The 26906-nt window shown below is 39.1% G+C and overlaps 2 protein-coding genes across 6 annotated transcripts in view; one reads left to right on the forward strand and one right to left on the reverse strand.

The window, feature by feature from the left end:
* Positions 1 to 7257, forward strand: part of Cp (ceruloplasmin) — a 52012-nt gene extending 44755 nt beyond the window's left edge. The window contains exons 19-20 of the mRNA XM_075950963.1: positions 2975 to 3079; positions 7124 to 7257. Coding sequence (XP_075807078.1) covers positions 2975 to 3078 — 104 coding nt within the window. The 3' untranslated portion in view covers position 3079; positions 7124 to 7257. The remainder of the gene's footprint in view (positions 1 to 2974; positions 3080 to 7123) is intronic.
* The window catches only part of Hps3 (HPS3 biogenesis of lysosomal organelles complex 2 subunit 1), a 57553-nt gene that overhangs the window by 4490 nt on the left and 26157 nt on the right, over positions 1 to 26906 (reverse strand). For 2 of the 5 annotated variants that reach the window (XM_075950965.1, XM_075950969.1), the window contains exons 7-16: positions 25613 to 25761; positions 24618 to 24720; positions 14794 to 14975; positions 12782 to 12962; positions 11713 to 11946; positions 10212 to 10397; positions 9208 to 9396; positions 7365 to 7472; positions 1604 to 1810; positions 910 to 1000 (exon numbers count right to left, since the gene is read on the reverse strand). In XM_075950965.1, coding sequence (XP_075807080.1) covers positions 910 to 1000; positions 1604 to 1810; positions 7365 to 7472; positions 9208 to 9396; positions 10212 to 10397; positions 11713 to 11946; positions 12782 to 12962; positions 14794 to 14975; positions 24618 to 24720; positions 25613 to 25761 — 1630 coding nt within the window. The remainder of the gene's footprint in view (positions 1 to 909; positions 1001 to 1603; positions 1811 to 7364; positions 7473 to 9207; positions 9397 to 10211; positions 10398 to 11712; positions 11947 to 12781; positions 12963 to 14793; positions 14976 to 24617; positions 24721 to 25612; positions 25762 to 26906) is intronic. The other 3 variants (XM_075950967.1, XM_075950966.1, XM_075950968.1) reach the window with 3 other exon arrangements.

The following is a 26906-nucleotide window of genomic DNA, read 5'->3' on the forward strand; positions in this document are numbered from 1 at the left end:
TGACTAGCATTCTTAATGGGATGGGGAGGAACCCTTCTCAACACAGATAATTTTCCAAAGCTAAATGAAAAGTTCAAAAAATAATATCACAGTCGAAAGATTTTTCCTAAATGTCTTGTATAAGTCCCTGTCCACCATCTTCAACCTGATCTTTATGTAAGTTTACCCAATATTGTCCTCTAGAGTCAGTTAAGAACTTCTCATTAACTAACAATATTTAAAAACTGGATTGTATATGGCAGACCTAGAACTCAGTTCCAATTCCAAAGAATCTACTCCTGAGTTCTTCTCAGTGGTCTATAGCTGCCAACAGGAAGACCTCAAAGAAACGAAACTCCATCAACAAAGAGCCACAGATCCTTCCCTACAGGGGCTCAATGCTAATAAGGAGGCTGTACCACAAAAAAAGAATAAAACTCTATGCCAGCTCTTGAGATACTGCAGTCTAAATCACACAGAATATTCGGTGTTTGTTTTAGCAGTTTATGAATTATAAAAACCCAACTATTCCAAAGCTACAGAAAACTGGAATTTACATGTTCAAGGTGTAAATCGTTAAAGAACAATAAGTTTTTCAATACTTACAATTTGTTTGCTAAACTTAATTTCCTACATGAAGCAAATTGAAAAGCAAAACTTCTAAACTTCTGTGATATTTTAAATATTGGAATTTCCATGAAAATAATAAACTAAAAGTTTAGAAATGTTAACTTCATAGAACATCAGTTCTGTGGCTATAGATGATGAGTTAGAATCAAGTGTGAGGGGCAACATGAAAGCTGAAAACACTTCAGATGGCTTCTGGGACTTTTGTACCCCACTTAATATCATGGAGACAAACAAGAACTTGTCCTACTTAAAACTGAGAGTAAAATTCATAACCATCAAAAAAGAGAATTTTAGTTTTACCTTTTAAAGACGATAGATAAAGTTGGTGCTTCTCTCCACCACACTTGACTTTCTGACAGAGATCAGGCAGCAGTTTTTTCCACCACAGAACCTATTTTTAGGGCGAATGAAGACATTTTAGTATGCTGCATCTATTCCTCAGATTTCTAATGAGAGAAAGAAGGCCATGCAAGAGAGCAAAGAGGAAAATGTATCCTTTGGCCTCCTTTGGTCACGGCATCACCTCTGTTGCAACAAGAGCTTTATCAGCAGCTAGGCTTCTGATGAAACTCAAACAAAAGGGAAAGCCTTTGACTTGAGGTACACATGCACACATTTATTTTCAAGGAAAAACATAATAGATATGTCCTTTTGTCTTGGTTGGCAAAAAGAAATTTAAAAAGTGCTAAAGCTAAAACTCTATTAATTGCTAAATCAAAAACCAAATACAGGGAAGGTGTATCCCCCAGCCACACACATGTTGCCCTGCCCTTTAAGTACTCACTGATCTCATCTGGAAATAAGGGCTCTTTAAAGATGAGATAGATCATCCCCATGCATTTTAATAGCACCTAAAAGTCCTGAAAGTTCTTTGGACATACAATCCAGTAAAATTACACTAAAATTAACAGTCCTCATTTTGTAGATAAGTCAACACAATTACCCAATCTTATCATCATGGATCAAGACTAGGAACACCATCTGAAATGCATACCCAATGTTCTTCTCTCAGTTCCTGATTAGCATATGCAATGACTGCCTCCGGGCATCTCTCTAGCAATGTGTCTATGCATTGTTCATACTCTTGTAATCTTGTATGGCACAGAACATGAGCACTGAGGCCAGCAACAGTATCTTCTGAGAGCAGCTCCAGAAATGGAATAATGGAACTTACATCAAATGAAGGGCCACAAATGAGAGACTATGAACAGAAAAGTGAAATATTATGGAATGAAGCACCCCAAATTAAAATACAACATACAGCATTTTTTAAAATGATAAGATCCCACTTTGACAAAAAAAGAAAGAAAATGCAATTTTAGAGAGCAGGAATTAGCCCTGAAATACTTGTACTGAAGTGCTAAATAATCTTAAATTTAGCTCTAGTTTTTTTTTTTTTAAAAAAAGTCTGTGTAGTACAAAGCAATCATCTTTAATTAGAACTCTATCCTACGGATATGCCCAACATGTGGTCAGGGATTTATGCTCCATAATGCTTTGCATGGGTACTTGTAACACTGAAAGCCCGTGGGTGGCTGCATGTCCAACAAGAAGGAATGACATTAATAAACTATGGCACATACCTTATGGAACATCACAGAATTGCCAAAATTATATTTCCAAAGGTCAGTTAAGAAGGACAAAACTGAGTCAAAATGTCTTGAGGCAAAATTGTACACAAAGCATGACTAATGCTGTAAAATCCACACAGTGTACAAAACCTTTATAGGAAGATATTTGGCAGAGTACTGCAGTTTGAAGCAGAGATTAGCTTAACAAATGAGGAGGTGGGACAAAGCCCTGTTTTGTTTTATTTTCTTATAACATTTCCCTGTCTTTTCCAAAATTTCAATAAGAAGCATATAAAATGAGTGTACGTGTGATGGGTGTGTAGGTGTAACTGTCACTGTAACACATATGAAACTCAATGATTAACTGCCTTTATTAGTTTGGTCTGCAGCACGTCTATGAGGTAATGTCTTCATAGAACTAGAGAAGGCTCTAGTTTATTCTCTGGGACCCAGATAATAGGAGAGAACTGAGTCTCTCAAGTTTTCCTCTAAGTTAGACATATACTGTGGCATGTATCTCACTGCTCCCCCGATATAAACAGTAATTCTTTTTAAAGTGACTATTTAGAACCTAGTCATTTGCCACCTGATACACAGAAAATGACAAGCACAAGCAGTACTTCAATATTCATAGATTTACTAGTTTTTCCTTTCAAGCAACTTCACTAATTTTTACTCTTAAATTCTATAGCATTTTTTTTATTCTACCATCAAAATAATTTCTATTTTGTCTTTTCCTATTAAGAGATATAGTTATGGCTTAATTTCTTTCACTGTATCTTCTTTTGCTACAGCATCTTCTCAGAGTTACAGGACAATCTGGAACATCTACTCTACATTCTTAATCAGCATGATTATTTTATTCCAGATGTCTACCAAGGAGTGGCCAGGAAAATAAGGTTGGTATCTTTTCTTACCAAGCTGGATAATTTCCTGGCACTAAGATAGCAAAGATGAAATAAAGTAAGGCTCTTCCATTCACAGTATCTCCCAACATACAAGGAGGCACAAGTTGCTTCTCTCCTGACTCTTGATTAAACAGGATAACGGGTGTGGCAGGAAGAGGAAAAGCATGGGTACCAAACCAGAGGTGAAATGAAACTAGTCAGGGAAGCACAACATGGGTTACTTGTAAAGTTTTACTTCCTTTTAGCTATATTGCTAAGAATTTAAAAGTCAGTATAATAAGCAACACTAAGCTATACTTAATCAGGCATGCCCCAGCACCGACAGATGAAGTCTCAGCCAGGTGTAGCATCGTACCCTATACATCCAGTTGTAGTGATATTTCACTTGTATTTTAATAAATAAAACTTGCCTGGGGATCTGAAAAGTAAAAGAGCCACACTGGCCACCCTTATAGACCAGGCAGCAATAAAACACACCTTTAATCCCAGTAGATTCACTAGTTTGCCACAGAAACTAGGGAGTAGTGGTACACACCTTTAATCCCAGAACTAGAAAGGATTATAAAATGGGAGGAGACAACTCTCAGAAACAGTTTTATTCTGAGATTCCTGGAGGCAGGATCACCATTTCAGACTAAGGTCTAGATAAGAGTCGGTGGTTGGCTATCTTGCTTTTCTGACCTTCAAGTTGAACCCAATTTCTCTTTCTGAGTTTTCATTAATTATGCTACATCCAGCACTGAGATATGAAGTCTCAGCCAGGTATGTCATCACACCCTATAAACCCAGCACTGAGAGATGAAGTTCACTGTGGGCAACACTGTTCCCTGGGCAACTGGTCCTGGACTGTATCAGAAAGACAAATTAGAGAGGAACATCCATCATGGTTTCTGTTGTGTTTCCTTGACTCTAAGTGAGTTCCCTGATCGAAGGCAATGTTGCATAGAATAACTAGCAGGAAGTCCTGCCTTCAGGCTCCTGTTGAACTTCTTCCTTATCTTCCATCACTGTGATCTGGAAGTGTAAATCAAATAAACATTCTCCTGTCCTAAGTTGATTTTGGTGTTTTCATAGCAACAGGATCAAACTAGAACAGTAACCAAAAAGAAAATTGAATATATTTTTTAAAAGTGATTGTGGGATGGGTAGATGGCTGGGCAGGTAAGCAAAGCAAATATGCCACCAAAGCCTGATGACCTGAGTTTATTCTCTGGGACCCAGATAAAAGGAGCCAGGTGTGGTGGCACCATACTCTATAAACCTTTTACTGAGAGAGGCAGTATTGAGGAGCCCAGAATTTGGTGGCACCGTGAATCACACAGTGAATTTCAGGTTAACCTGCCCACAAAATGAGACACTATCTCAAATAAATAAATACTCACCAAAACTTCTATCACTGTACTAAAAATGGCCAAAGATCACTGTTACTCTGTAAAATCCTGTTGAGATTGGTTTCTTAGACATCTTCATTTTTTTTTCAGTACTAGAAATCGACTCCACCTTCCTCCTTAACACATACACTATTTATTACTTTCTCCTACCAAGATCTCTCTGCCTCAACTCTGATTTGGTAGATTTCTCTGATTCTCTATTTTTACAGGCAAGTACATGGGGAGGTGGTATAGAAGGGGTAGGAACCAGGACAACCTGGAAAGAGAGCAAGGTATTCACTAGTCAGTGTTCTCTCTAACCTATCAACAACTTTCAGATTTTATACTAATTATTACACAAATATGCCCTATAGTAACTGAGGACAACAGACAAACATACCAACCCACTGGGGGTGGGGAAATAGCCACAATTTGGAAATGCTGTCTGGTGATTCTAAACCTCCAACCTCCTAAATGGGAGCCAAAGAAAGCCTTTGGGCGCTCTGATGATCATGTTTTTATTAATGGCTGAGATTACCTGATCTATGGATAATTGAGAAAGAAGCATAACTAGGGAAAAATTTAGAAAAGTTTAATCAGTATATTTTTTATCTTTAAAAACAAAAATTCCAAGAAAAGGAAAATTGGGGACATTGTGAGAAGAGCAAATCTATGAAGCACAGGCACAGATGAGAGAAAAGAATCACATATCAATGGCATAGAATAGATTTTTAATAGAATTATCGAAAACTCCCCAAACTAAGGAAAGACACAACAATACAGATATAAGAAGCACCCAGAACACCAAATAGGACCAGAGAAGAAATTCCCCATGGAACATCAAATGAAAACACTAAATGTACAAAACAAAGAAGATGCGAGAAAAAAGCCAGAAGAGTGCAGTGCACCCAAAGACCACAGTCGCCAACAGAAGAGTGCTGTGCACCCAAAGACCACAGTCGCCAACAGAAGAGTGCTGTGCACCCAAAGACCACAGTCGCCAACAGAAGAGTGCGGTGCACCGAAAGACCACAGTCGCCAACAGAAGAGTGCGGTGCACCCAAAGACCACAGTCGCCAACAGAAGAGTGCGGTGCACTGCAAAGACCACAGTCGCCAACAGAAGAGTGCGGTGCACTCAAAGACCACAGTCGCCAACCTGACTGCTGGCAAAGCCCAGGAAAACTCTCTGCCATAAGTAAAAGAGAAAGAAAAACTTTTCATGCTATAAATAAGAGAAAAGAATTATTGTCCACCAAGCTATCCCCTAGAGAATACTAGAAGCAATACTTTGTCCTGAAGAGTATAAGTAAATTCAAGATGCCACATAAAGAAACAAATGAAGTCATATCTACAGAAACACCAAATAGGACAAATAACACAGAGGAAAAAAATAGAACAAAATGATAGCAATGAAGAAACTCTTTTCAATACTAAGTATTAGCTTTAATTTCTCAGTCAAACGAGAAAGTTTAATTGAATGGAATAAGTAAAAGAAAAAATCCATCTTTTGTTGCCTACAGGGATTTTAAATGATCACTGAATTATATCTTTGACTGTGATCATAAATGTGCTTTGAAGTTTTATCAGTAGAAATTTCACAGCATAGTACAATTACAATTTTAACGACATCACTGCTCTGTGTGTTGTGGGAGGACAAGGCCCAAAGCTACCTACTATATTTGTACACCTCATTCTCAGACAGTAGCTATAAAATGAACAAATGAGCAGCTAACATGGGAGTTTCAGTATCACACAGAACCTAAAAATAAGAGACAGTGAAAGAATCTTCTTTGGTGATAGATTGTTGTGGTTAACTAACAAATTAATGAGGCTGAACTTGTATCCTTCTGCCTCATCCTCCTCAGTGCCAAATTGCAGGCATAGGCCACCATGCTCAACTCTGGTGATTTAACAGAAGGATGTAGGCCACACAGCCTGAAGTCTGAGCCTAACAATCTAGCCTCTTGACTTTCCTTCCCTAGCCCATCCCCAACTCATCAGCTGGCTCTAAAATTAATAATAATCACGTTGACACCAATTCCAAAGTTTATATCAAGAATTTTATACTCAAAAGCGTAAAGGTATCAAGCAGAATGAAAATCCATAAAGGCCATTCATTGGGTATAAAGAAACACATGCAACACATCCTTTAGCATCTGGATGTGAAGCCACAGAGAAGAGAGCTGTGCGGACAGCACAGGCTCACAAGAGAGCTACTCGCATCAGGCCTCGGGAGTCATGGAGGGCAAGGATGGTCAATGTGCCTGATTTTATCAAAAGTATCTGTGAATTTAGAGAATCCCTAATATGAAATAGTGATTGTTATATATAGCCAGCTACAGTGACTAAACCAAACAAAAGAAAGGCAAAAGTTATATTTGGTCTTTGGACCAATAAGCAGCATTAAAAGATATACACAGCCAGACCTACCACAGCACATGCAGAAACAGTTACAGTCAGAATTCCTATACCATCAATTGTGTCCCACAATTCTTTAGAAAAATTCTCTTCTGGGGTGAGATAAACTGGCTATGTGAACATATTTTTCATAAGACAGACGGTAGTGGTAGCTTAGGTAAGAAGTTTAAATTTTGTTAGGCCACATTAAACAAAACTCAGGCTTACAAAGCATCCCTATATTTATACACTTTTATTTCTCACAGGTGTTTTCAGCCTAAAAACGAGGACAGTTGCACAGTGTCGAATCTTACCCATTTACCTGCTGTGAGACCAGCCTCTCAGCTTAGACGCCACATGTGTCCGTGATTCTAGGCAGAAGCCTATAGATTCTTGCCCCCAAAAGCTATATTCTAAATTAACAAGCCATTTGATATCACATTATATTTAAATTGTATATTATAGTATATTGCATATTTAAAAAATAAAAGAGACATTTTTTTTTACCTGTAATTTCAAAAGGTCTTCTGTGTAATTTTTATCGGCTAAGGAATCAGATGATGTTAAGACATGAACCCATGGATAGACTAAGCCATAATGACTGCAGGCATTTATCTGAAACATTACAGAAATGCATCACAAGTCAAAAATAACAGGAAAACAAACAATTTCTTCATCCACTCATTAAAATCCTATGCCACATCTCAGACTCAGTTACATACTCTCCTGGGGAAAGAAGACTTTTAGAATGTCTTTCCCTGGAAAAGGCAGCAGTTTCATTGCTTCCACACCAAATAATTCGCAATAACTATTTCCTAACATTTTGAAATTTAAAAATATTCAACAGAAGTGCTTTCTAGAAACAAAGAATAACACTGTTCTTAAGACAATTATATTCACCAGGTGTTAGGGGTGCATGCCTTTAATCCCAGCACTGAGGAGGAGAGATAGGTGGATCTCTGTGAGTTTGAGCCCACAGAGTTTGAGGTCTACAGAGCTAATTCCAGGACAGCGAGGGCTGTTACACAGAGAAATCCTGTCTCAACAACAACAACAACAACAAAAAAAAAAAAACCCATGTATTTAAAAAGAATTAAAGGTAACGGTGGAAATGAGTTTTATTTATATCGTTTTGGGGATTACAAAACATCCCTGTAAGGTCTTGATATGATCCCATTGAGTATCCTTTGTCTAAGACATGATACTGGTAACCTTTTCAGTCACTGCAGAGTAAGCACAGCAGTCACGACAACTGGGCTGAAAGAAAAAAACAGGGTAGGATGGGGAGCAAGGGCTGCTACAACTGCCCAAAACACACCTAAAGCTGAGTGTGCCCCTGACAGGAAACAGAAGCACAGTGCTGCTGCCCCTTGCCTCAGGCCTTCCAAAATTCTTCAGAGAGGCCCCCCTTTATTCAGTCCTCCACTAACAAGTACAGGTGAGATAGTGCTCTGGGAAACATCCTTCACATGCTGTGCCACTGCACGGGGGAATAGGGGACTACAGGAGCATTCATTATTTTAAGCGTGTGAAATTTGAGTTAGGGTCCCTGTGTGGACCTGGCTGGCCTGGAATTCCCTTTGTAGATCAGGCTGTCTCGGACCTTATAAACATCTACCTTCCTCTGCCTCCTGAGTAATAGGGTTAAAGGTGTGTGCCGTGACACCTGGCTTCTAGGGGGTAGTCTTTAAATTTTATTTATTTATTGTGTGTGTGTGTGTGTTTGTGTGTGCTATGGGTGTACACTTGTGGGTGCACTGAAACACATGTAGAGATTTGAAAACAACTTTCAGGAGTCAGTTCTCTCCTACTGTGAATCCCAAATATGGAGCTTAGGCCTTAGATGAAACTTGGCAGAAAGGGCCTTTACTTGATAAGCCATCTTAGCGGTCCAAGGTGATGCTCTTTAGAATGGGAAAGTATGTAAAATGTGGGTAACTTCAGGTACATTCTAAGCATTAAACACAAGGTAGAGGCTAGAAAGATAGCCTCAGTAGGCAATGTGTATATATCACAAGAATGAAGACCTGAATTTTGAGTACTAGAACCGACAAAAATGTCAGGTATGACTGTACACATTTGTAATCTCAATGGTGAGGAAGCAGAAGGGAAGATTCTTGGGGCTCTCATGTTAACTAGTACAGCCCAATTCATAGTGTGTAGGTCAATTAGAGACTTTGTTGCAAAAGAAATGCACAGAGTTCCTGAGAATAATACCTGAGAGTGACCTTTAGGCTCTGCACGCAGCATCTGATCTCTCTTTCTAGCTTTCTCAAAAATAAAATAAAACTAAGAACACATTATTGCAGCATGCAGCGTATGCATTTAAGGCACTATTTCATTATCTTACCAAATCTTCTGCTGTTCTCAGTGGTATGGTATCAGGGCATTGCCTCCTAGATATCCTCCAGATGTACTGAGTTGTAAGCTTGAAGAAGAGGTCCTGAAGAACCATGTTGGGGAGACAAGCTACAAGCTGAGCCTCCCAGAAGTCTACCAAAAGCTGAGGAATTGTGTCTTCATCCTTTCCACACAGGACCTTGAAAACAGGGTGCCTCACATAAATCCTGAGCCAGATGTGAAACAGAGCTATTGCTCCACCATGTGGTCGCGTAGCTTATAAATTTGGCTCGACTGCCATGGCAAGAGCAAAGATATAGATATATTCTAGGTTCTGTGCATGAACATTCTGCAGACACATTCTTTTAATCTGTATATTTACATTACAAACTGATTATACAGAAGTCTGTCCTCTGGAGATAGAGACAGAGACCCACATTGGAGCACTGGACTGAGCTCCCAAGGTCCAAATGAGGAGCAGAAGGAGAGAGAACATGAGCAAGGAAATCAGGACTGCGAGGGGTGCGCCCACCCACTGTGATGGTGGGCTGATCTAATGGGAACTCACCAAGGCCAGCTGTACTGGGACTGATGGATCATGTGATCAAACCGGACTCTGTGAACATGGCTGACAAGGAGGGCTGACTGAGAAGCCAAGGACAATGGCACTGGGTTTTGATTCTACTGCATATACTGGCTTTGTAAGAACCTAGTCTGTTTGGATGCTTACCTTCCTAGACCTGGATGGAGGGGGAGGACCTTGGACTTCCCACAGGACAGGGTACCCTGACTGCTCTTTGGACTGGAGAGGGAGGGGGAGAGGAGTGGGGGAGGGGGAGGGAAATGGGAGAGGAGGTGAAAATTTTTAATAATAATAATAATTATAATAATAAAAAGCACATAAAAGAAGTCTGTCCTTTCAAAGACGAATGAAATTCACTTCAGTTCTATTCTTTACTCTCCTTTGGTTTCTATCAGGTCATTCAGAGAAATTATATTTTTAACTGGACAAACCTTAAAAAAAGAATCTGCTTCTTCAATTCCAATTTTACCATTTTTCTGTAAGCCCAGGACTGAAGTCAGAAGCAATCCAGGCTGAGTTTCCTTCAAGTGAATTGCAAGCTCAGTAGGAACAATCTGTCCTTTCCAGTGTTGAATCAACAGCCGAGGTTCCAGAATGAAGCCGTACAGCAGCTTCACCTTCAGGTTCAGAAAGAAATGTTGAAATGAAGTGCACGTGACTCAGTTCACATGTATATATATGCCAATGCACACATCCGGGGAAAGTTGTTAACACTTTATTTCCATTCTTATCCTCTTGTCCCCAAAAAGGAGATTATTTGCTGTCTTATGTAAATAATTTATAGAGAACTAAACTTAGAGATATTCTATTTTGTAAAGAATTTTATATTAGGAATATATATGATTCTCAAAATTATGTAAAGAAAACTCTGATTTTCAGAATTCTACTCATTTCCAAGCAGATGCCCTGGGGCTAACTTCTTCTCATAGCAAATTGTCTCCTGGTATAATGATTTCTTTCCCCTGTTTTAGAAGACATGTTTATACTGGAAACATTTGACCAAGCAGGCAACAATAACAACAAGGCCCAGGCTCTAAAGTCACCTTGATAGTTCAAGATGACCAACTGCGCAATCAGAAACAAATAATTTCAGTTCTGGGTCTCAGGGCTCTCGTGTGTAAACACTTGTGACAACACTGATATCACACTAAACGAGAATGAAATGAAATACCCCATGCAAGCAATTTAGACTAGGCCTAGGAAACGAGTGCAAAATTATCCTTCGTCCCCATCTTTGGCCTATGTCCTAAATGACCCCTCTTTCTAAATAAATAAATAAATAACCTTTCTTCCTTTGGTGCACCATTTAAACATCCACTAGTCCATGGAGTCACTTGTGGTTTTCCTGAGTGGAGAGCATTTTTGACCTATTAGACTCCTATCATTTACAGTTAATATCCTTCTTTGTATACTAAAAAAACCTCAACACCCTATCATGCTTCCAGTGACTACACTGTCAGACCTTACACTTCCTTTGATGGTCAGCTGTGGGTACTGTGCTTATACTCTTTTGTATCAAACATAATATTCTGAATGTATGTGACACTCAGATGATGAAAGCCTCTGCTGATATTTATCAGTCATTTTTCTTTTGTTTCATTTGCCAGTCTAAAATCCCACTTAGAGTGGTCCCCATCTAATAATGTCTATTATCTATTATTAAGAAACCATGAGGTAGGCCTGGAGGTGATGGCTCATGCCTTTAATCCCAGCACTCAGGAGGCAGAGGCATGCAGCTCTCTCTGAGTTTCAGCCTAACCTTGTATACAGAGCATATTCCAGAACAGCCAGTGCATTTATACAGAAAAACCCTAACTCGAAAAGAAAAAAAAACGTAGTCATGAGGTACAAAGAAGGCAGAAGAAAGCCAAGTGCCCTGGGACCGCCTCCAATCCTCTCAGACTGTAGCCAACACCAGGCCTGGTACTCTACCTCTGAGTGGCTCTTCATTTCATTCGAGTACAGGTCAAGATCTCCCATTTTCAAGGCCACTGCTGCCTTGGTCAAGGTCACTAAGACTGTTGAAGATTCATGTGTATCCAGCTTCTTTAAATAATGCAAGGCAGTTGAAGGATCAATATTCTTCATAGAGGGACTACAGAGGACATGAGGCAGTTGCTTTGGCTCAGCCACATGAAATATCTGAGCCACTTTTGCTGCTACTTCCTTTGACAAGTATGAGCAAAGAATAAAAGGTTAGCCAATGGGAAGCAGTATAAAAAGAAAACAAGGAATGTGTGTATCTATATAAAGTCTAAGTTGTGTATATCTAAGTTGATAAAGAATAAGTTGTGATCTAGAAACAGTGTTCATGAGACAACTTGGGAAACTAGAAACGAGAGGACATGATCTATCGTCTGCAGAGATGAGAGGACATGATCTGTCTGCAGAGATGCAATAAGAAAAAATCAAGGAAAAATATATACCAATTTGTGACCAACTTTTCTAACTTCAATCACATTGGAGAAAATGTTATTATATTCAAAAGTCTACAATTTAAAAACTACAACTTAGTTCAAAAATATGCTCTAATGTAATTCAAAAGAAATTTTACTCCCCTTGAAATCTCTAAGTATATGGTATTACAATATCCAACTCTGCTTAAAACACAGAAAGGATTAAAAATAATCTATAATAATGTTTTGGACACTTAAAAAATAGGTCAAATAGAGTTAAAAAAAAACAAAGGAAGGCAGCAACTTGATTCTATCTTTCACTTCGGAAATGGATGTTACTATGGTTGGGCAGGTCCCTCAATCACAACAGATAACACCTCCATGCTAAATACTAAGGAAATAGAAGAAGGCGACCCCTAAACTTTTGTCCAAGTTATAATTCTAAAATCATTAAAGAAGAAAAGAACATATTGATTTTTTTGTTTTAGTGGGGAAAAAAGAAAAAAGTATTTTGAACTTAAGTTCTAAATACTATTTACTAAAAGAAATTATTAAATTAAAAAGTTAAAAACAGAAGCTGTAACAGTATAGGAAACTATACTCACTGCATTTAATTCTTCACCCAGGTTTTCATAAAGTGAATGGTTAATATAGAATATTAATCCTCTCTCATATTTCTGTGATTCACTGTCTTCCATCCATTCCACACGGGCCAAAACTTCAGCCAGAGACAATCCAGACATCTTATAGTATGGCAAGGCGAGGTGGGATTGCTCCGTGTCAAGCCTAAAGAGATAAATTTTAAAAGGCTTCAAATGTGCATTTGAAGTCAGCTACTTAACACAGTTAGTAAGAACACAGGTGATGCTTTCCAAAGAATGAGACACACGGTGCTTTTCCGCTGCCACTGGCAACCATATTTGATTTTATAAAGTCACTCTAATTTGCAGTTTCTTTTTTCCTGAACACAACTAAGGTGGAAAAGCAATCATTTGTCAAGTGAATTTTCATTTTAATTTTTGGTTTTTCAAGACAGGGTATCCCTGTATATCTCTGGCTCTCTTGTAATCTTGTAACTCACTCTGTAGACCAGGTGGACCTCAGTGTCAGAGATCTACCTGCCCCTGTCTCCTGAGTGCTGGCATTAAAGATGTACACCACAACCCCAACTGGCATGAATTGTAATATTTAATATGCCTCTAAAATAATGGCATTTATGGTTCAGCATAGCCTATTTCAGTCATTTATAATCACTTGCCCAAATTAAGTACACCTGTAAAACAATTGTTTAGAAAAACTTTTATATACATGGTTCTCAGAAATAAAAATCTCTATTGACCTTAGTAGTCCTTTGTGATATCAAGAGAGCACAGATTACTGATATTAAAATATCAGACTTAAGTAGGATCAAAACCCAGTGCCATTGTTCTTGGCTTCTCAGTCAGCACTCATTGTCCGCCATATTCAGAGAGTCTGGTTTGATCACATGCTCCATCAGTCCCAGTTCAGCTGGCCTTGGTGAGCTCCTATTAGATCAGCCCCAACGTCTCAGTGGGTGGGCACACCCCTTGCGGTCCTGATTTCCTTGCTCATGTTCTCCCTCCTTCTGCTCCTCGTTTGGACCTTGTACTGGCTTTGTAGGAGCCTAGTCTGTTTGGATGCTCACCTTCCTAGACCTGGATGGAGTGGGGAGGACCTTGGACTTCCCACAGGGCAGGGAACCCTGACTGCTCTTTGGACTGGAGAGGGAGGGGGAGAAGTGGGGAGAGGAAGAGGGAAATGGGAGGAGGTGGAAATTTTTAATAATAATAATAAAAGAAAAAGAAAAAATATCAGACTGCTTCAGTGACACGCCTCTGATGTGGGAGTGCTTCTTTCTATCTGTTGCTTTCATGGGTTAATTAATAAAGAAAACTGCTTGACCTGATAGGGCAGAATTTAGATAGGTGGAGTAGACCGAACAGAATGCTGGGAAGAAGGGAGGTGAGCCAGATGCGATGGAGCCAGTCGCCAGGTCAGACATGCTGAATCTTTCCCAGTAAACCACCACCTCGTGGTGCTACACAGATTATTGAAAATGGGTTAATCAAGATGTGAGAGTTAGCCAGTAAGAGGCTAGAGATAATGGGCCAGGCAGTGTTTAAAAGAATACAATTTATGTGCTGTTATTTCGAGGCATAAGCTAGCCAGGCAGCCAGGAGCTGGGTGGGAATGCAGCCTGCTGCTCCTTCTACATGCCTCCCTCAAGCTAACAGACAAGAAACAAGTACCAAAGCTATCTCAGGTCTTTTCCCTGGTCATGTGCCCCTCAAATCCTGAAAATAAATATAATATAAAATAAAGAAAATAAATAAAGTAAATAAATAAAGCCACCCTGCAAATTCAAAAGTTTGGTAATGGGTTTACTATTTATTTCTCTAACAAACTATGACACTTTCAAGACATTGATTGGGCAGATCATATTCACTTTGTATCTCTATAGCACAGTACCTGACTCTCAACATGCATTTAAGAAATGACTGTAAAATAAATGAAAAAAGTGAGCCAACTCCCAGAAATAAAAATCCTGGTAAGTACATATAAAATTCTATAACAAGGCTTAAAAGGCCTCACAGACCTGCTGTAACAGTCTCCAAGGTGCCCACAGCTTTCCTTAAAAGCTTCTAAGAGCTCTGCTTTCTCTGCAGGCTCCAGTCGACTGCTCTCCATCAGGGCAGCTCTCACTAGCAGATGAGCCTCACTAAGCAAGTGGATACAGCTCTGGGTTTTCACAGTCTTGTAGGTGTTACTGTAGTCTACCTGAAACAAGAAGAAAAATAGGTAGTGTTGCTGAAGAAAGATCACCAATTCCTCACCCTGTCCTCACTCTTAAGAACTTCATTATATTTTGCTAATAAAATTAACATATAGGTATATAAACACAAAAAGTAACTAAATATGTGGTTGCATATTATCTTTGTTTTTTATTGCTGTGATAAAGCACCACCATCCAAGGCAACTTGGGGAGGAAAGGGTTTATTTATTTGGTTTATCCATCACACAGTTCATCACTAATGAAGGCCAATGAAGAAACCTGGAGGCAGAAACTGAAATGTAGACCAGCAAGAACACTGCTTAGGCTTGGTCAGCCTGTTTTCTTGTCCTTCTCCTCCTCTTATTTTTTAGACTTACTTGTTTAATTTTATGTGTATGAATGTTTGAATGTTTTGTATGCATATATGTCTGTGTACTCTATGAATGCCTGGAGGTCAGAAGAGATGCCACATCAGATCCCCTGGAGCTGGAGTTTTGGATAGTTCGAAGACATCATGCATGGATGCTGAGAAGTGAACTTGCATTCCCTAATGTAGCAACAAGTGCTTTTAACCACTGATACATCACTGCAGCCCTCAGTACCCTCCATCTGCTTTCTTATACTATCATGGGCCACCTGCTCAAGGATGGCACTGCCCCAGGGAACATGGCCCTCCCTACAAATTTGCCTAAGGCCCCTCTGATGGAGGAATTTTCTCTAATGTGACTCCTCTTTCCAGATAACTCTCGTTTGTGTCAAGTTGGCAAAAATACTAATCTGGCCCTTTAATAGGACCTTAGCAAATCTATAGGCCAGTTTAATACAAATATGATGACAAACATTATTTTGTTAGTAGCTTAAAGCACGAAGAAATTCCAAATGATATAATAATATTGATAGTGTAGTTATCAAAAATTTGTTCCTAATTTGATAAGGTTTTGAAGATATTTGAAATAATTAACTTTTTCTTGAAAGGTCCATGACTTAACTTTTTCAAACTAAGGACAAAGTTCCCCTGTTGAGTTTCACCTTGTAACTAACAATGACATCTATTTCCATATTCATAATGGGCATACAAAAACCATCACTGGCTAACCTTCTTTATCGACATCATCAGACTTTAGGAGTCACTTTTAGATGAGATCCAACACTTTCCACGACAACGCTGATAAGTATCAGAAACAAGTCAGTCAATCCTTAACTATATTACCAAAACTGATATCACCAGTGAGGCAACAATGGTCATTACCTGCTTCCATAATTTCATATACTAGGAAAATACATTGAAAACTTACCCATCCCCTGTGACCTCAGCGGCTTCCTGAAACACAGACAGAAACTGCACAGAGCAGATCAAAAGGCAAGCCGCTACACCACTCACTGAGAGGATCCTGTAATCCCACTTTGCCCCAAAGCCACCAATCCCGCAACCTCAGTGGCTCCCTGAGACACAGACAGTGACTGCATAAAGCAGACCAAGAGGCGAGTGACCAGTCTCCCAGCTGGACAGCCCAGACTCCTAGGCAAAAGCCGGAGCCCCTCCCACGCCCATCTCAGCTCCACTAGCCAGTCAGCAGGAAAGCTTTCTGCAGGCAGGCTGCTCTACCATCCCACCATCAGACCCTATAATCTACAAGCCCCACTCTGCCGCCAAACACACCCATCCCCCAGGACCTCAGCAGCTCCCTGAGACACAGACAGCTACTGCTCCAATGGCTCCAAGAGAGGATCTCTGAGAAACAGACACCGACTGCAACTATAGGATCAAAAGGAAAAGTTACTGCCTGCACCAATTGAGGAAGAGACGGGTAAAGATGTGGTACATATACACTTTAGAGTTCTACTCAGCGGTAAAAAAAACAATGACATCTTGAATTTTGCATGCAAATGGATGGGAATAGAAAACACTTTACTGAGTGAGATAACCCAGACCTAAAGAAATGAATATTGTATGTACTCACTCATTCGTGGATTCTAGCCATAAACAAAAGATATTGAGTCTATAGTTCATGATCCTAGATAACCTAAATAAAAAGAAGGTGAACCTAAAGAAAAACATATACTTATCCTCCTGGATACTGGAAGTAGACAAGATTGCGGGGCAAAAGTTGGGAGAATGGGGGTGAGGGTAGAGTGAGGGAAGGGAAGATGGGGAGAGAGAAGGGAGAAGGGGAGGATGGGGAGAGCTTGGGGGAATGGGATGGTTGAGATGGAGGAAGGGTGGATATAGGAGCAGGGAAGAAGATATCTTAATTAAGGGAGCCATTTTAGGGTTGGCAAGAGACTTAGCTCTAAAGGGGTTCCCAGGTGTCCAAGGGAATGTTCCCAGCTAGGTCCTTGGGCAGCAGAGGAGAGTGTACCTGAACTGGCCTTCTCCCATAGCCACACTGATGAATATCTTGCATATCTCCATAGAACCTTCATCTGGCTGTGGATGGAGATAGAGACAGAGACCCACATTGGAGCACTGGAATGAGCTCCCAAGGTCCAAATGAAGAGCAGAAGGAGTGAGAACATGAGCAAGGAAGTCAAGACCTCAAGGGGTGTGCCCACCCACTGAGACGGTGGAACTGATCTAATGGGAGTTCATCAAGGCCAGCTGGACTGAGACTGAATGAGCATGTGATCAGACCAGACTCTCTGAATGTGGCTGACAATGAGGGCTGACTGAGAAGCCAATGATAATGGCACTGGGTTTTGATTCTACTGCATGTACTGGCTTTTTGGGAGCCTAGTCTGTTTGGATGCACACCTTCCTATACCTGGATGTGGTGGGGAGGGCCTTGGACTTCCCACAGGGAAGGGCACCCTGACTTCTCTTAGGTCTGGAGAGGGAAGGGGTAGGGGGAGTGGGGGGAGTGGGAGGGAAATGGGAGGGGAAGAAGTGGAAATTTTTAATAAATAAATAAATTTTAAAAATAAAAAAAAGAAAACAGAAAAAAAGAGAGATGGGTAGATGAGATGCAAGAATACATTCAACCATTAAAAGCGCAATATGGCCCCCACCAGAGCCTAGTGTTCCTACAAAAGAAAAACTTGAACATCCCAATGCAGAGGAAGCAGAAGAAAACAATCTTAAAAATCACTTTATGAAGATGTTAGAGACCTTTAAAGAGGAAATGAAAAGAAATCAATAAATCTGTCAAAGAAAGCGAAGAAAAAACAATCAAACAGGTTAAAGAAACAGTTCAAGACTTGAATATTGAAATAGAGGCAATCAAGAAAACACAAACCAAGAGAATCCTGGAAATGGAAAATCTGAGTAAACGAACATGAACTACAGATGCAAACATAACCAACAGAATGCACGAGATGGAAGAAAGATTTCAACCAATAAAGATATAACAGAGAAAACAGATTCATCTCTCAAAGAAAATAATGAAGCCAACAAAGTCATATCATATAACATCCAGAACACCATCTAGGACACCATGAAAAGACCAAACCTAAGAATAGTAGGGATATAAGAAGAAGAAGTCCAGCTCAAAGGCACAGAAAATATATTCAACAAAGTCATAGAAAAAACAATTTCCCAACCTAAAGAAGGAAATGCCTATGAAGATACAAGAAGCTTACAGAAAACCTATAATCAAAACACAAAATATACAGAATAAAAAAAGAGTATAAAGAGCTGCAAAGGAAAAAGACCATGTAACATAAAAAGGCAGACCCATCAAAATAACATCCAATTTCTCAATGGAGACTCTGAAAGCAAGGTCCTGGACAGACATTATGCAGACACTAAGAGACCATGGATGCCAAGCCAGACTACTGTTCTCAACAAAACTTTCAATCATCATAGATGAAGAAAACAAGATATTCCATGACAAAAACAAATTTAAACAATACCTATTCACAAATCCAGCCCTACAAGAAAGCACTAGAAGGAAAACGCCAACCCAAGGAATTTAGCTGTACCACAAAACTCCAACCCAGGGAAGTTAGTTATACCCACAAAAACATATAATAACAACATATATTAATATATATTATATATAACATATAATAAAACATATATAACAACAAATAATCCCACACTAGCAAATCCTAAAGACAGGAAACACACATTACCACCAAAAAAATCACAGGCATTAACAATCATAGGTCATTAATATACCTTAATATCAACGGACTCAACTTATAAAAAGACACAGGCAAACAGAATGGATAGCAAAACAAGATCTGTCCTTCTGCTGCATACAAGAAACACACCTCAACTTCAAAAACAGACATTTCCTCAGAGCAAAGGATTGGGAAAAGATTTTCCAATCAAATGGACCTAAGAATAAAACTGTTGTAGCTATCCCAATATCTAACAAAAAAAACTTCAAACTAAAAGTAATCAAGAGAAATGAAGAAAGACATTTCATATTCGTCACAGAAAAAAATCAATGAAGATGAAGTCTCAATACTGAACATCTATTTCCCAAAAACAAGGGCACCTACACATGCAAGAGAAACATTACTAAAGCTTAAATCGCACATTAAGCTGCACTCACTAATATTGGGAAACGTCAACACCCCACTCTTACAAATGAACAGGTGTGCAAGACAGAAATTAACAGAGAAATAAGGGAACTAAGAGATGTTATGACTCAAATGGGCTTAACAGACATCTACAGAACATCTCACCCAATCACAAAAGAATATCCCTTTTTCTCAACACCTCATGGAATCTTCTGTAAAACTGACCACATACTTGACAACAAAGCAAACCTCAACAGAAACAAACAAAAATGGAAAAACCTCCTGTATCTTATCATGTCACCATGCTTAAACTTAAAATTCATCAAGAATGCAAATTCCTGAAAGCTTACCAACTTATGGAAACTGAATAATGCTCAACTGAATCACTCCTGGGTCAAAGGAAAAATTAAGGCATTAAAGACTTCCAAGATTTCATCAAAAATGAAGGCACAACATACCCAAACTTATGGGACACTGTGGAAGCAGTGCTAACAGAAAAGTTCAGAGCACTAAGAGCCTACATAAAGAAGTTGGAGAAACCCCCACCCTAGCAAATTAACAGAACACCAGAAAGTTCTAGAACAAAAAGAAGCAAACTCATCCATAAGGAGAAGATATGAGGAAATAATCAAACTGAAGGCTGAAATTAATAAAATAGAAACAAAGAATCAATGAGACAAAGAGTTGGTTCTCTGAGAAAATCAGCATGATAGACAAACCCTTATCCAAACTAACCAAAAGACAGAGAGAGAATATCCAAATTAACAAAATCAGAAACAAAAAGAGGGATATAAAAACAGGCATTAAGAAAATCCAGAGAATCATCAGAAACATCAAAAACCTGTACTCCACAAATTGGAAAATGTAAAAGAAATGTACATTTTTCTATATAGGTTTCACATACCATAATTAGATCAAGACAAGATAAACAATTTTAAAAGACCTATAACCCCTAAGGGAATAGACACAGTCATTAAAAGTCTCCTAATCAAAAAAAAAAAAAGCCAGGACCAGCTGGCTTTAGTGCAGAATTCTCCCAGAATTTCAAAGAATAGCTAATTCCAATACTCCTTGAATTGTTCCACAAAACTCCTTTTATGAGGTTACAGTTACCCTTATACCCAAACCACACAAAGATGCAAAAAAAAAAAGAAAGAAAACTACAGACCAAACACTTTCATGAACATTGATGCAAAAATACTCAATAAAATATTGGCAATGGCAAACTAAATCCAAGAACACATCGCAAAAATCATTTGCCATGACCAATTAGGCTTCATCCCAGAGATGCAGGGTTGGTTCAACATATGGAAATCTGTCAATTTAATCCACCATACAACCAAACTGAAAGAAAAAATATATGATCATCCCATTAGATGCTAAAAAAAAGCCTGCAACACAAACCTACACCCCTTAGGATAAAAGTCTTGGAGATATCAGGAATACAAGGGACAACATAATAAAAGCAATTTACAGCAAGCCAACAGCTAATATCAAATTAAACAGAGAGAAACTCAAAGTGATTTCACTAAAATCAGGAACAAAAGAAGGTTGTTTACTTTCTCCATATCTATTCTAAATAGTACTTGACGTTCTAATTAGACCAATAAGACAACAGAAGGAGTCCAGGGGAATACAATTTGGAAAGAAAGAAGGCAAACTACCAACTATTGCCATTCGCAGATGATACAATAGTATACATTAGTGACCCCCAAAACTCTACTTGGGAACTCTTAAAGTTCATAAACACCTCTAGTAATATGCTGGGATACAAGATTCACTTTTAAAAAAAAAGGTAGACTGTAGCTGGGTGGTGGTGGTGCATGCCTTTAGTCCCAGCACTCGGGAGGCAGAGGCAGGCAGATCTCTGTGAGTTCCAGGCCAACCTGGTCTACAGTTCCAGGACAGGCACCAAAGCTACAGAGAAACCCTGTCTTGAAAAACCAAAAACTAAACAAACAAAAAGCCAGAATAGCTAAAACAATCCTGCACAATAAATGAACTTCTGGGGTCATCACCATCCCTGACTTCAGGCTCTACTATAGAACTGTAGTAACAAAAACAGCTTGGTATTGCCATAAAACAGACACGTCTACCAATGGAATGGAATTGAAGACCCTGAAATCAGTCCACACACCTTGAATACCTGATTTTTGATAAAGAAGCCAAATTGGTACGATGGAAAAAAGAAAGGATCTTTAACAAATTATAACTATTATAACTGGATGTCAACATGTAGAAGATTGCAAATAGATCATATCTATCACCACGCACAAAACTCAAGTTCAAGTGGACCAAGAACCCAATATAAATCCAGTTACATTGAACCTGACAGAAGAGGAAGTGGGAAGTAGCGTTCAATGCATTGATACAGGAGACCACTTCCTAAATATGACACCAGTAGCACAGACACTGAAAGGGACAATCAATAAATGGGACCTCCTAAAACTAAAAAGCTTCTGTAAGGTAAACGACATGGCAAATAAGACAAAACAACAACCTACAGAATGGTAAAAGATCTTTACCAATCCACATATGACAGAAGGCTGATCTCCAAAATATATAAACTCAAGCATACCATAAGGACACTTCCTCAGCAATGTTCATGGCAACATTATTCGTAATAGCTAGAAACTGGAAATAACCTAGATGCCCCTCAACTGAAGAAAGAATAAAGAAAATGTGGTACATTTACCGAATGAAGTATTATTCAGTTGTAAAAAACAATGACATCATATAATTTGTAGGCAAAAGGATGGAACTAGAAAAAAACATCCTGAGTGAGACTCAGAAATACAAACACGGTATGTACTCACTCATAAGTGGATATTAGATATAAAGCAAAGAATAACCAGGCTACAATTCACAATTCCAGAGAAGCTAGGTAACAATGAGGACCCTAAGATGGATATCTCTGGGATGGGGAATTAGATGAGATTTCCTGTATAACTGGGGGCAAAAGCTGTCAATAAAGGTGGGGGAAGCAGCATGTGAAATGAGGGAACAGGATGGTTGAGTGGATGGAGAGCAATGAAAGAGAGCTCTTGATAGAGAGAGCCACTATGGTGTTAGGGAAAAATTCCCAAGAATCCACAAAGATGACATCAGCCAAGACTCCTGGCAATAGTGGAGTGGGTGACAAAACTGATCTTTCCCTGCAATCCGATCTGTAAATACTCTCTCTATCATGATAGAGCCTCCATCGGATAGCTTGATGGAAACAGATGCAGAGATCCACAAGCAAGCGCCAGGCCGAGCTCTGTGAATCCAGTCAAAGAGAGGGAAAAGGGAATATATGAGCAAGGGAAATCTACAGAGACAGCTGAACCAAGCTTGTGGAAACTCATGAACTACAATCACCAGCTGTGAAGCCTCCATAGGACAGAAGTAGGTCCTCCATGAGACAGTGGTGGAGTTTGGACTATCTGGGGGTCCCGGGCAGTAGGACCAGGATCTACCCCTGGTGCATGGCCTACTGCCTATGGCGGAATGCCATGCTCAGCTTTAACTCGGGGGGGGGGATGGTCTTGGTTCTGCCCCCAACCTAATATGCCAGACTTTGCTGACTCCCTATGGGAGTCCTTACCCTTTGGGAGGAGTAGATGGAAGGTTGTCTGTGGGAGAGGTGATGGGCGGGCGGGGGGAGGGGTGAGAGGGAGAATTGTGGTTGGAATGTAAAATGAAACTTTAAAAAACTAAAAAAAATACAAGATTATCATGCAGTTTTATTTTTTAGCAGAGAATGTATAAACAGAATCTAATCATGAAAAAACACAACAAAATTATGAACATTTTCAAAATAGATAAAAGAAAAAGTAAATATGAAATTTGTATTTCCCTAAAATGTTAATGTTACAAAATAAAAGGAGAAATTACACAAATATTCTAGATTAATAAAAGCTAAGGGGATATGGTAATTAAGCATATTACCTAATCCTAGAATGGATTGTTGGGAAAGCTATTAAGCCATGGCTGAGTCAACTGACTAAACTAGGTGGGATATGAATCATGAACTAGATAGACACTGTATAAAAATTAAATTTACTGAAGCATATGGCTTACTGTGTTAATACAAGAGAGTACCTTACTATTTAAAGTCAAAAGCTGTGATATATGCAACTACTTTTCAATGGACCAGGAAAAATAACTGTGTTAGGAAAGTGTAGGAGCACACCATGAGGGCAAATCAGGAGGAATACTGACTATAGCGAGTCTGGGTGACAAATCAGGAGGAATACTGACCACAGCGAGTCTGTGTGACAGCTCTAAGGTTTTCTTTGTATTTTTCCCATTCTTACAACTTATCTAAGTTTGGCATTATTTAAATGAAATGTATTTTAATTGCCAAAGATGACTAGGGAGTTGTGAATCTTGAAACAAGACAGGAATGCCACTATAGGTCCCTCACCAAACTGCTGGTATAGACAACCTATTACACTTCAAAGAAAGAGTTTGATAGAAATAATTTTTTCAACTCCATTTCCTGGATTTCTTTGTTAGTGCTTTAGTTTGGCTTCTCTTGCTATGATAAAATACTGGCCAAAACCAACTTGGATGGAGGAAAGAGTTTATTTGGCTTAAAGCTTACAGTTTACATTGAGGGAAACAGGAAACAGGAACTGGAGCAGAAGCCGTGGGGGACACCAGTTCTGGATTTGCTCCTATGGATTGCTCAGTCTGCTTGCCTTTATCACTCAGGACCACCTGACAAGGAAATGGCATTAACAGTGGGCTAGGCCCTCTCAACTCAATGATTAATTAAGACAATACCCCACAGACCTGCCTACACAGAAATCAGATGGAGGAATCAATGAAGATTTACCCTTTCCAGATTATTTATACGTTTGTGGCAAAATAACCAGCACATAGGACTCAAAGTCAATTGCTTACATTAGCTCAGTAGACCTCTTTAAGGCGAGTATGAGTAAGGGGCCTCGGAAATGCCAGAAGCTGAGAAAACATGCTTGGCTGTCCTGATGGAGCCTGGACGCTGTCTTGATGCAGCAAACTGAATGTATAATTAACTAGATCCATTTATTTTCCTCTCTTGAGATTTCCTTAGTGAAATACAAGGGCAGAGGTTGGGCAGTAACAAGAGCCATATCTGTCTAGAACCAATCTCTTACATTCAATTTTACTCTAAATTTCTATGAAAAAGAATCAGATGTCTAAAAAGGTACCATTTCTTTGTATAGCTGAAGTGGTGCAATAGTATTCACAATATACAGGTTCCATCCGGCCTCAGCTACGGGGGAGATTCTTCTCCTAACACTGGCATCTTTTCTAGAACAGAAAAGGATCAGACTTAGGAGACAAGTTATTAATAAACTATAGTTTTCTCCTGTAAATATTGGGTACTATAAAATAATACAAATACATTACTTTCATTTAATTTTCCCTGGTATTTAGCTATTTATATAGTCAGTTTTCATAGTTCACATCACTTCCCATTTACACATTACACAGTAGTAGCACTTACTACTGTCATATACAGGTAAGCCAACTTGTTTCCAATTCTCCAAGACTAAGCCCCCCTACTTGGGGGCATGCAGACCCAACAGCTTTGACAATCCTCATGTCCGATCCCTCTTAATTGTGGTTTTCATGAGTCTAGCATGTCAGGGACCACAAAATCTTAACAGAAACGACATGTAAAGCATTCACATCACTGGGAAATGTCGAAATACATAAGTTTGAGTTGGCTTAAAGTGACATCTCTTACTTTTCTGTGTTTTTTCTTTAATATAAAATGGATTATTCTTTAATATAAAAATATAATAAGCTCTTTTATAACATAAAATGACCTTTGAATAAAAATTTAAGTACTGAAATGCCAAAGAAGAAAAGCAGGGAGAATTTTTGTGGCCAGGATTAACATTAGGCGTTCTATCTATCCCCATAATTCCACAAAGAGGGCTAATCTTTTATATGCTTATCCACAGTACAGGTGGCAGCTACTGAAACTATTTTATAATTCATTTCTTATAGAAGTTCCAAGTTAAATTATAAACAATATTTTAGAGATCATTGTATCTTTATTTTCTCTGGAAAAGCCACCAATCTGATCATTCTGAGTTTTAATTTAAAAAAATAAAACTAAGACACATACACATTACACCAGTTACACTTCATTCCAGAAACTGGCAGAAATGTGCCAGGATAGCAGAATACTTACAGAAGTCTCTTGGGTGATTCTCTTTTCTCTGAAACAGGGTCTGCCTTGGTCAGAAGTATGATGTGGTTTTTAAAATGGCAGATGGCTTTCAGTCCTATGAAAAGCTGTATCCTTAGGGCACACACATCCATACTGACAGGTGGGCAAGCCTAATGAAGGGAAAACATCAAATTTAACCAAGGAATGAAGGTATGTGAACTTCATCTTCAAAAATCCAGGCTTGGGATGTAGCTCAGTTAGCAGAGTACATGAAGCCCTGGGTTCACTCACCAGCATGGTATAATACCAGGGATAGTGACTCATACCTCAGTCAAGAGGTGGACACAGGATGATCAAAACTTCAAGGTTATAGTCAGCTACAAAGTGAATTAAGAGACTAACCTGAGATACATGGGACCTTGTCTTTAAAAACAAACCTACAAAGTCAGTCTGTTCATTTGATTAAAAAATTCTCCACCCAGTTCCTGTTCTTTAGAATACCAACCTATGAATATCAGCCATCACCTATTTTATAGATCTTTTCTGAGTTGATGACTCTAAATACAGAAAGAAGGTCTCACAGCTGGGGAAGCTACTGGAGAATAGTCCCTGAAGACCCTGTTGGAAGAGTAGCTCTGAAATTGTTACCTCAGTAAAATCTCTACTAAATGGCATCTTAGGGCTTAATCAGATGCTATAAAAGACCACACTGTAGCACATAAAGCATATATGTCTTTGCTTGTATGTTTTGCTGTCCCTCACTGTAAACCCCTTGGTTATAAACAAAGTCTTGGGCATCTAACAGCCTGAGACATGTGTTAAGTAAATTGGGAGGATCCAGGATAGTGTTCCACCTCAAAACATTAAATGAAAGAAAATGGATAAGATATGATATAGAATATGAATAGAGTAGAAGAAGCAGAATCTCCAAGGAAAGGGAGTGAAGATTGTGTATACTTTTCTTCAGTTGGGGCTGTCTCAGACTCAACAGCTCCCAAAATGTTCAGATAGCAAGTGGGTGAAATGATTGCATGCTTACTCAGTGGCATCTAGGATTTCAGAACTGGTGAGGCCATGGGGAAAGAGAGCCAGAAAGTGTGAACACCACTCCCTTCCCTCTCACACCTCCTTCAGTGCTGTGCACATTAGAGAAAAGGCACATAAAATCTATGAATCTAGTTTTCCCAGCATCTGAAAACAAACTTGAAGTCAAGTCAGCAACAGAAAATTATGGCATTAGTCAGGCAGGTGAAAAATCAACCCACTCTAGGACATTATCATTATCCAGATACCTGGTGATAGTACTGTGGTAACC

Source organism: Microtus pennsylvanicus, chromosome 16 (genome assembly GCF_037038515.1).
Source record: "Microtus pennsylvanicus isolate mMicPen1 chromosome 16, mMicPen1.hap1, whole genome shotgun sequence".
Lineage (NCBI taxonomy): Eukaryota > Metazoa > Chordata > Mammalia > Rodentia > Cricetidae > Microtus > Microtus pennsylvanicus.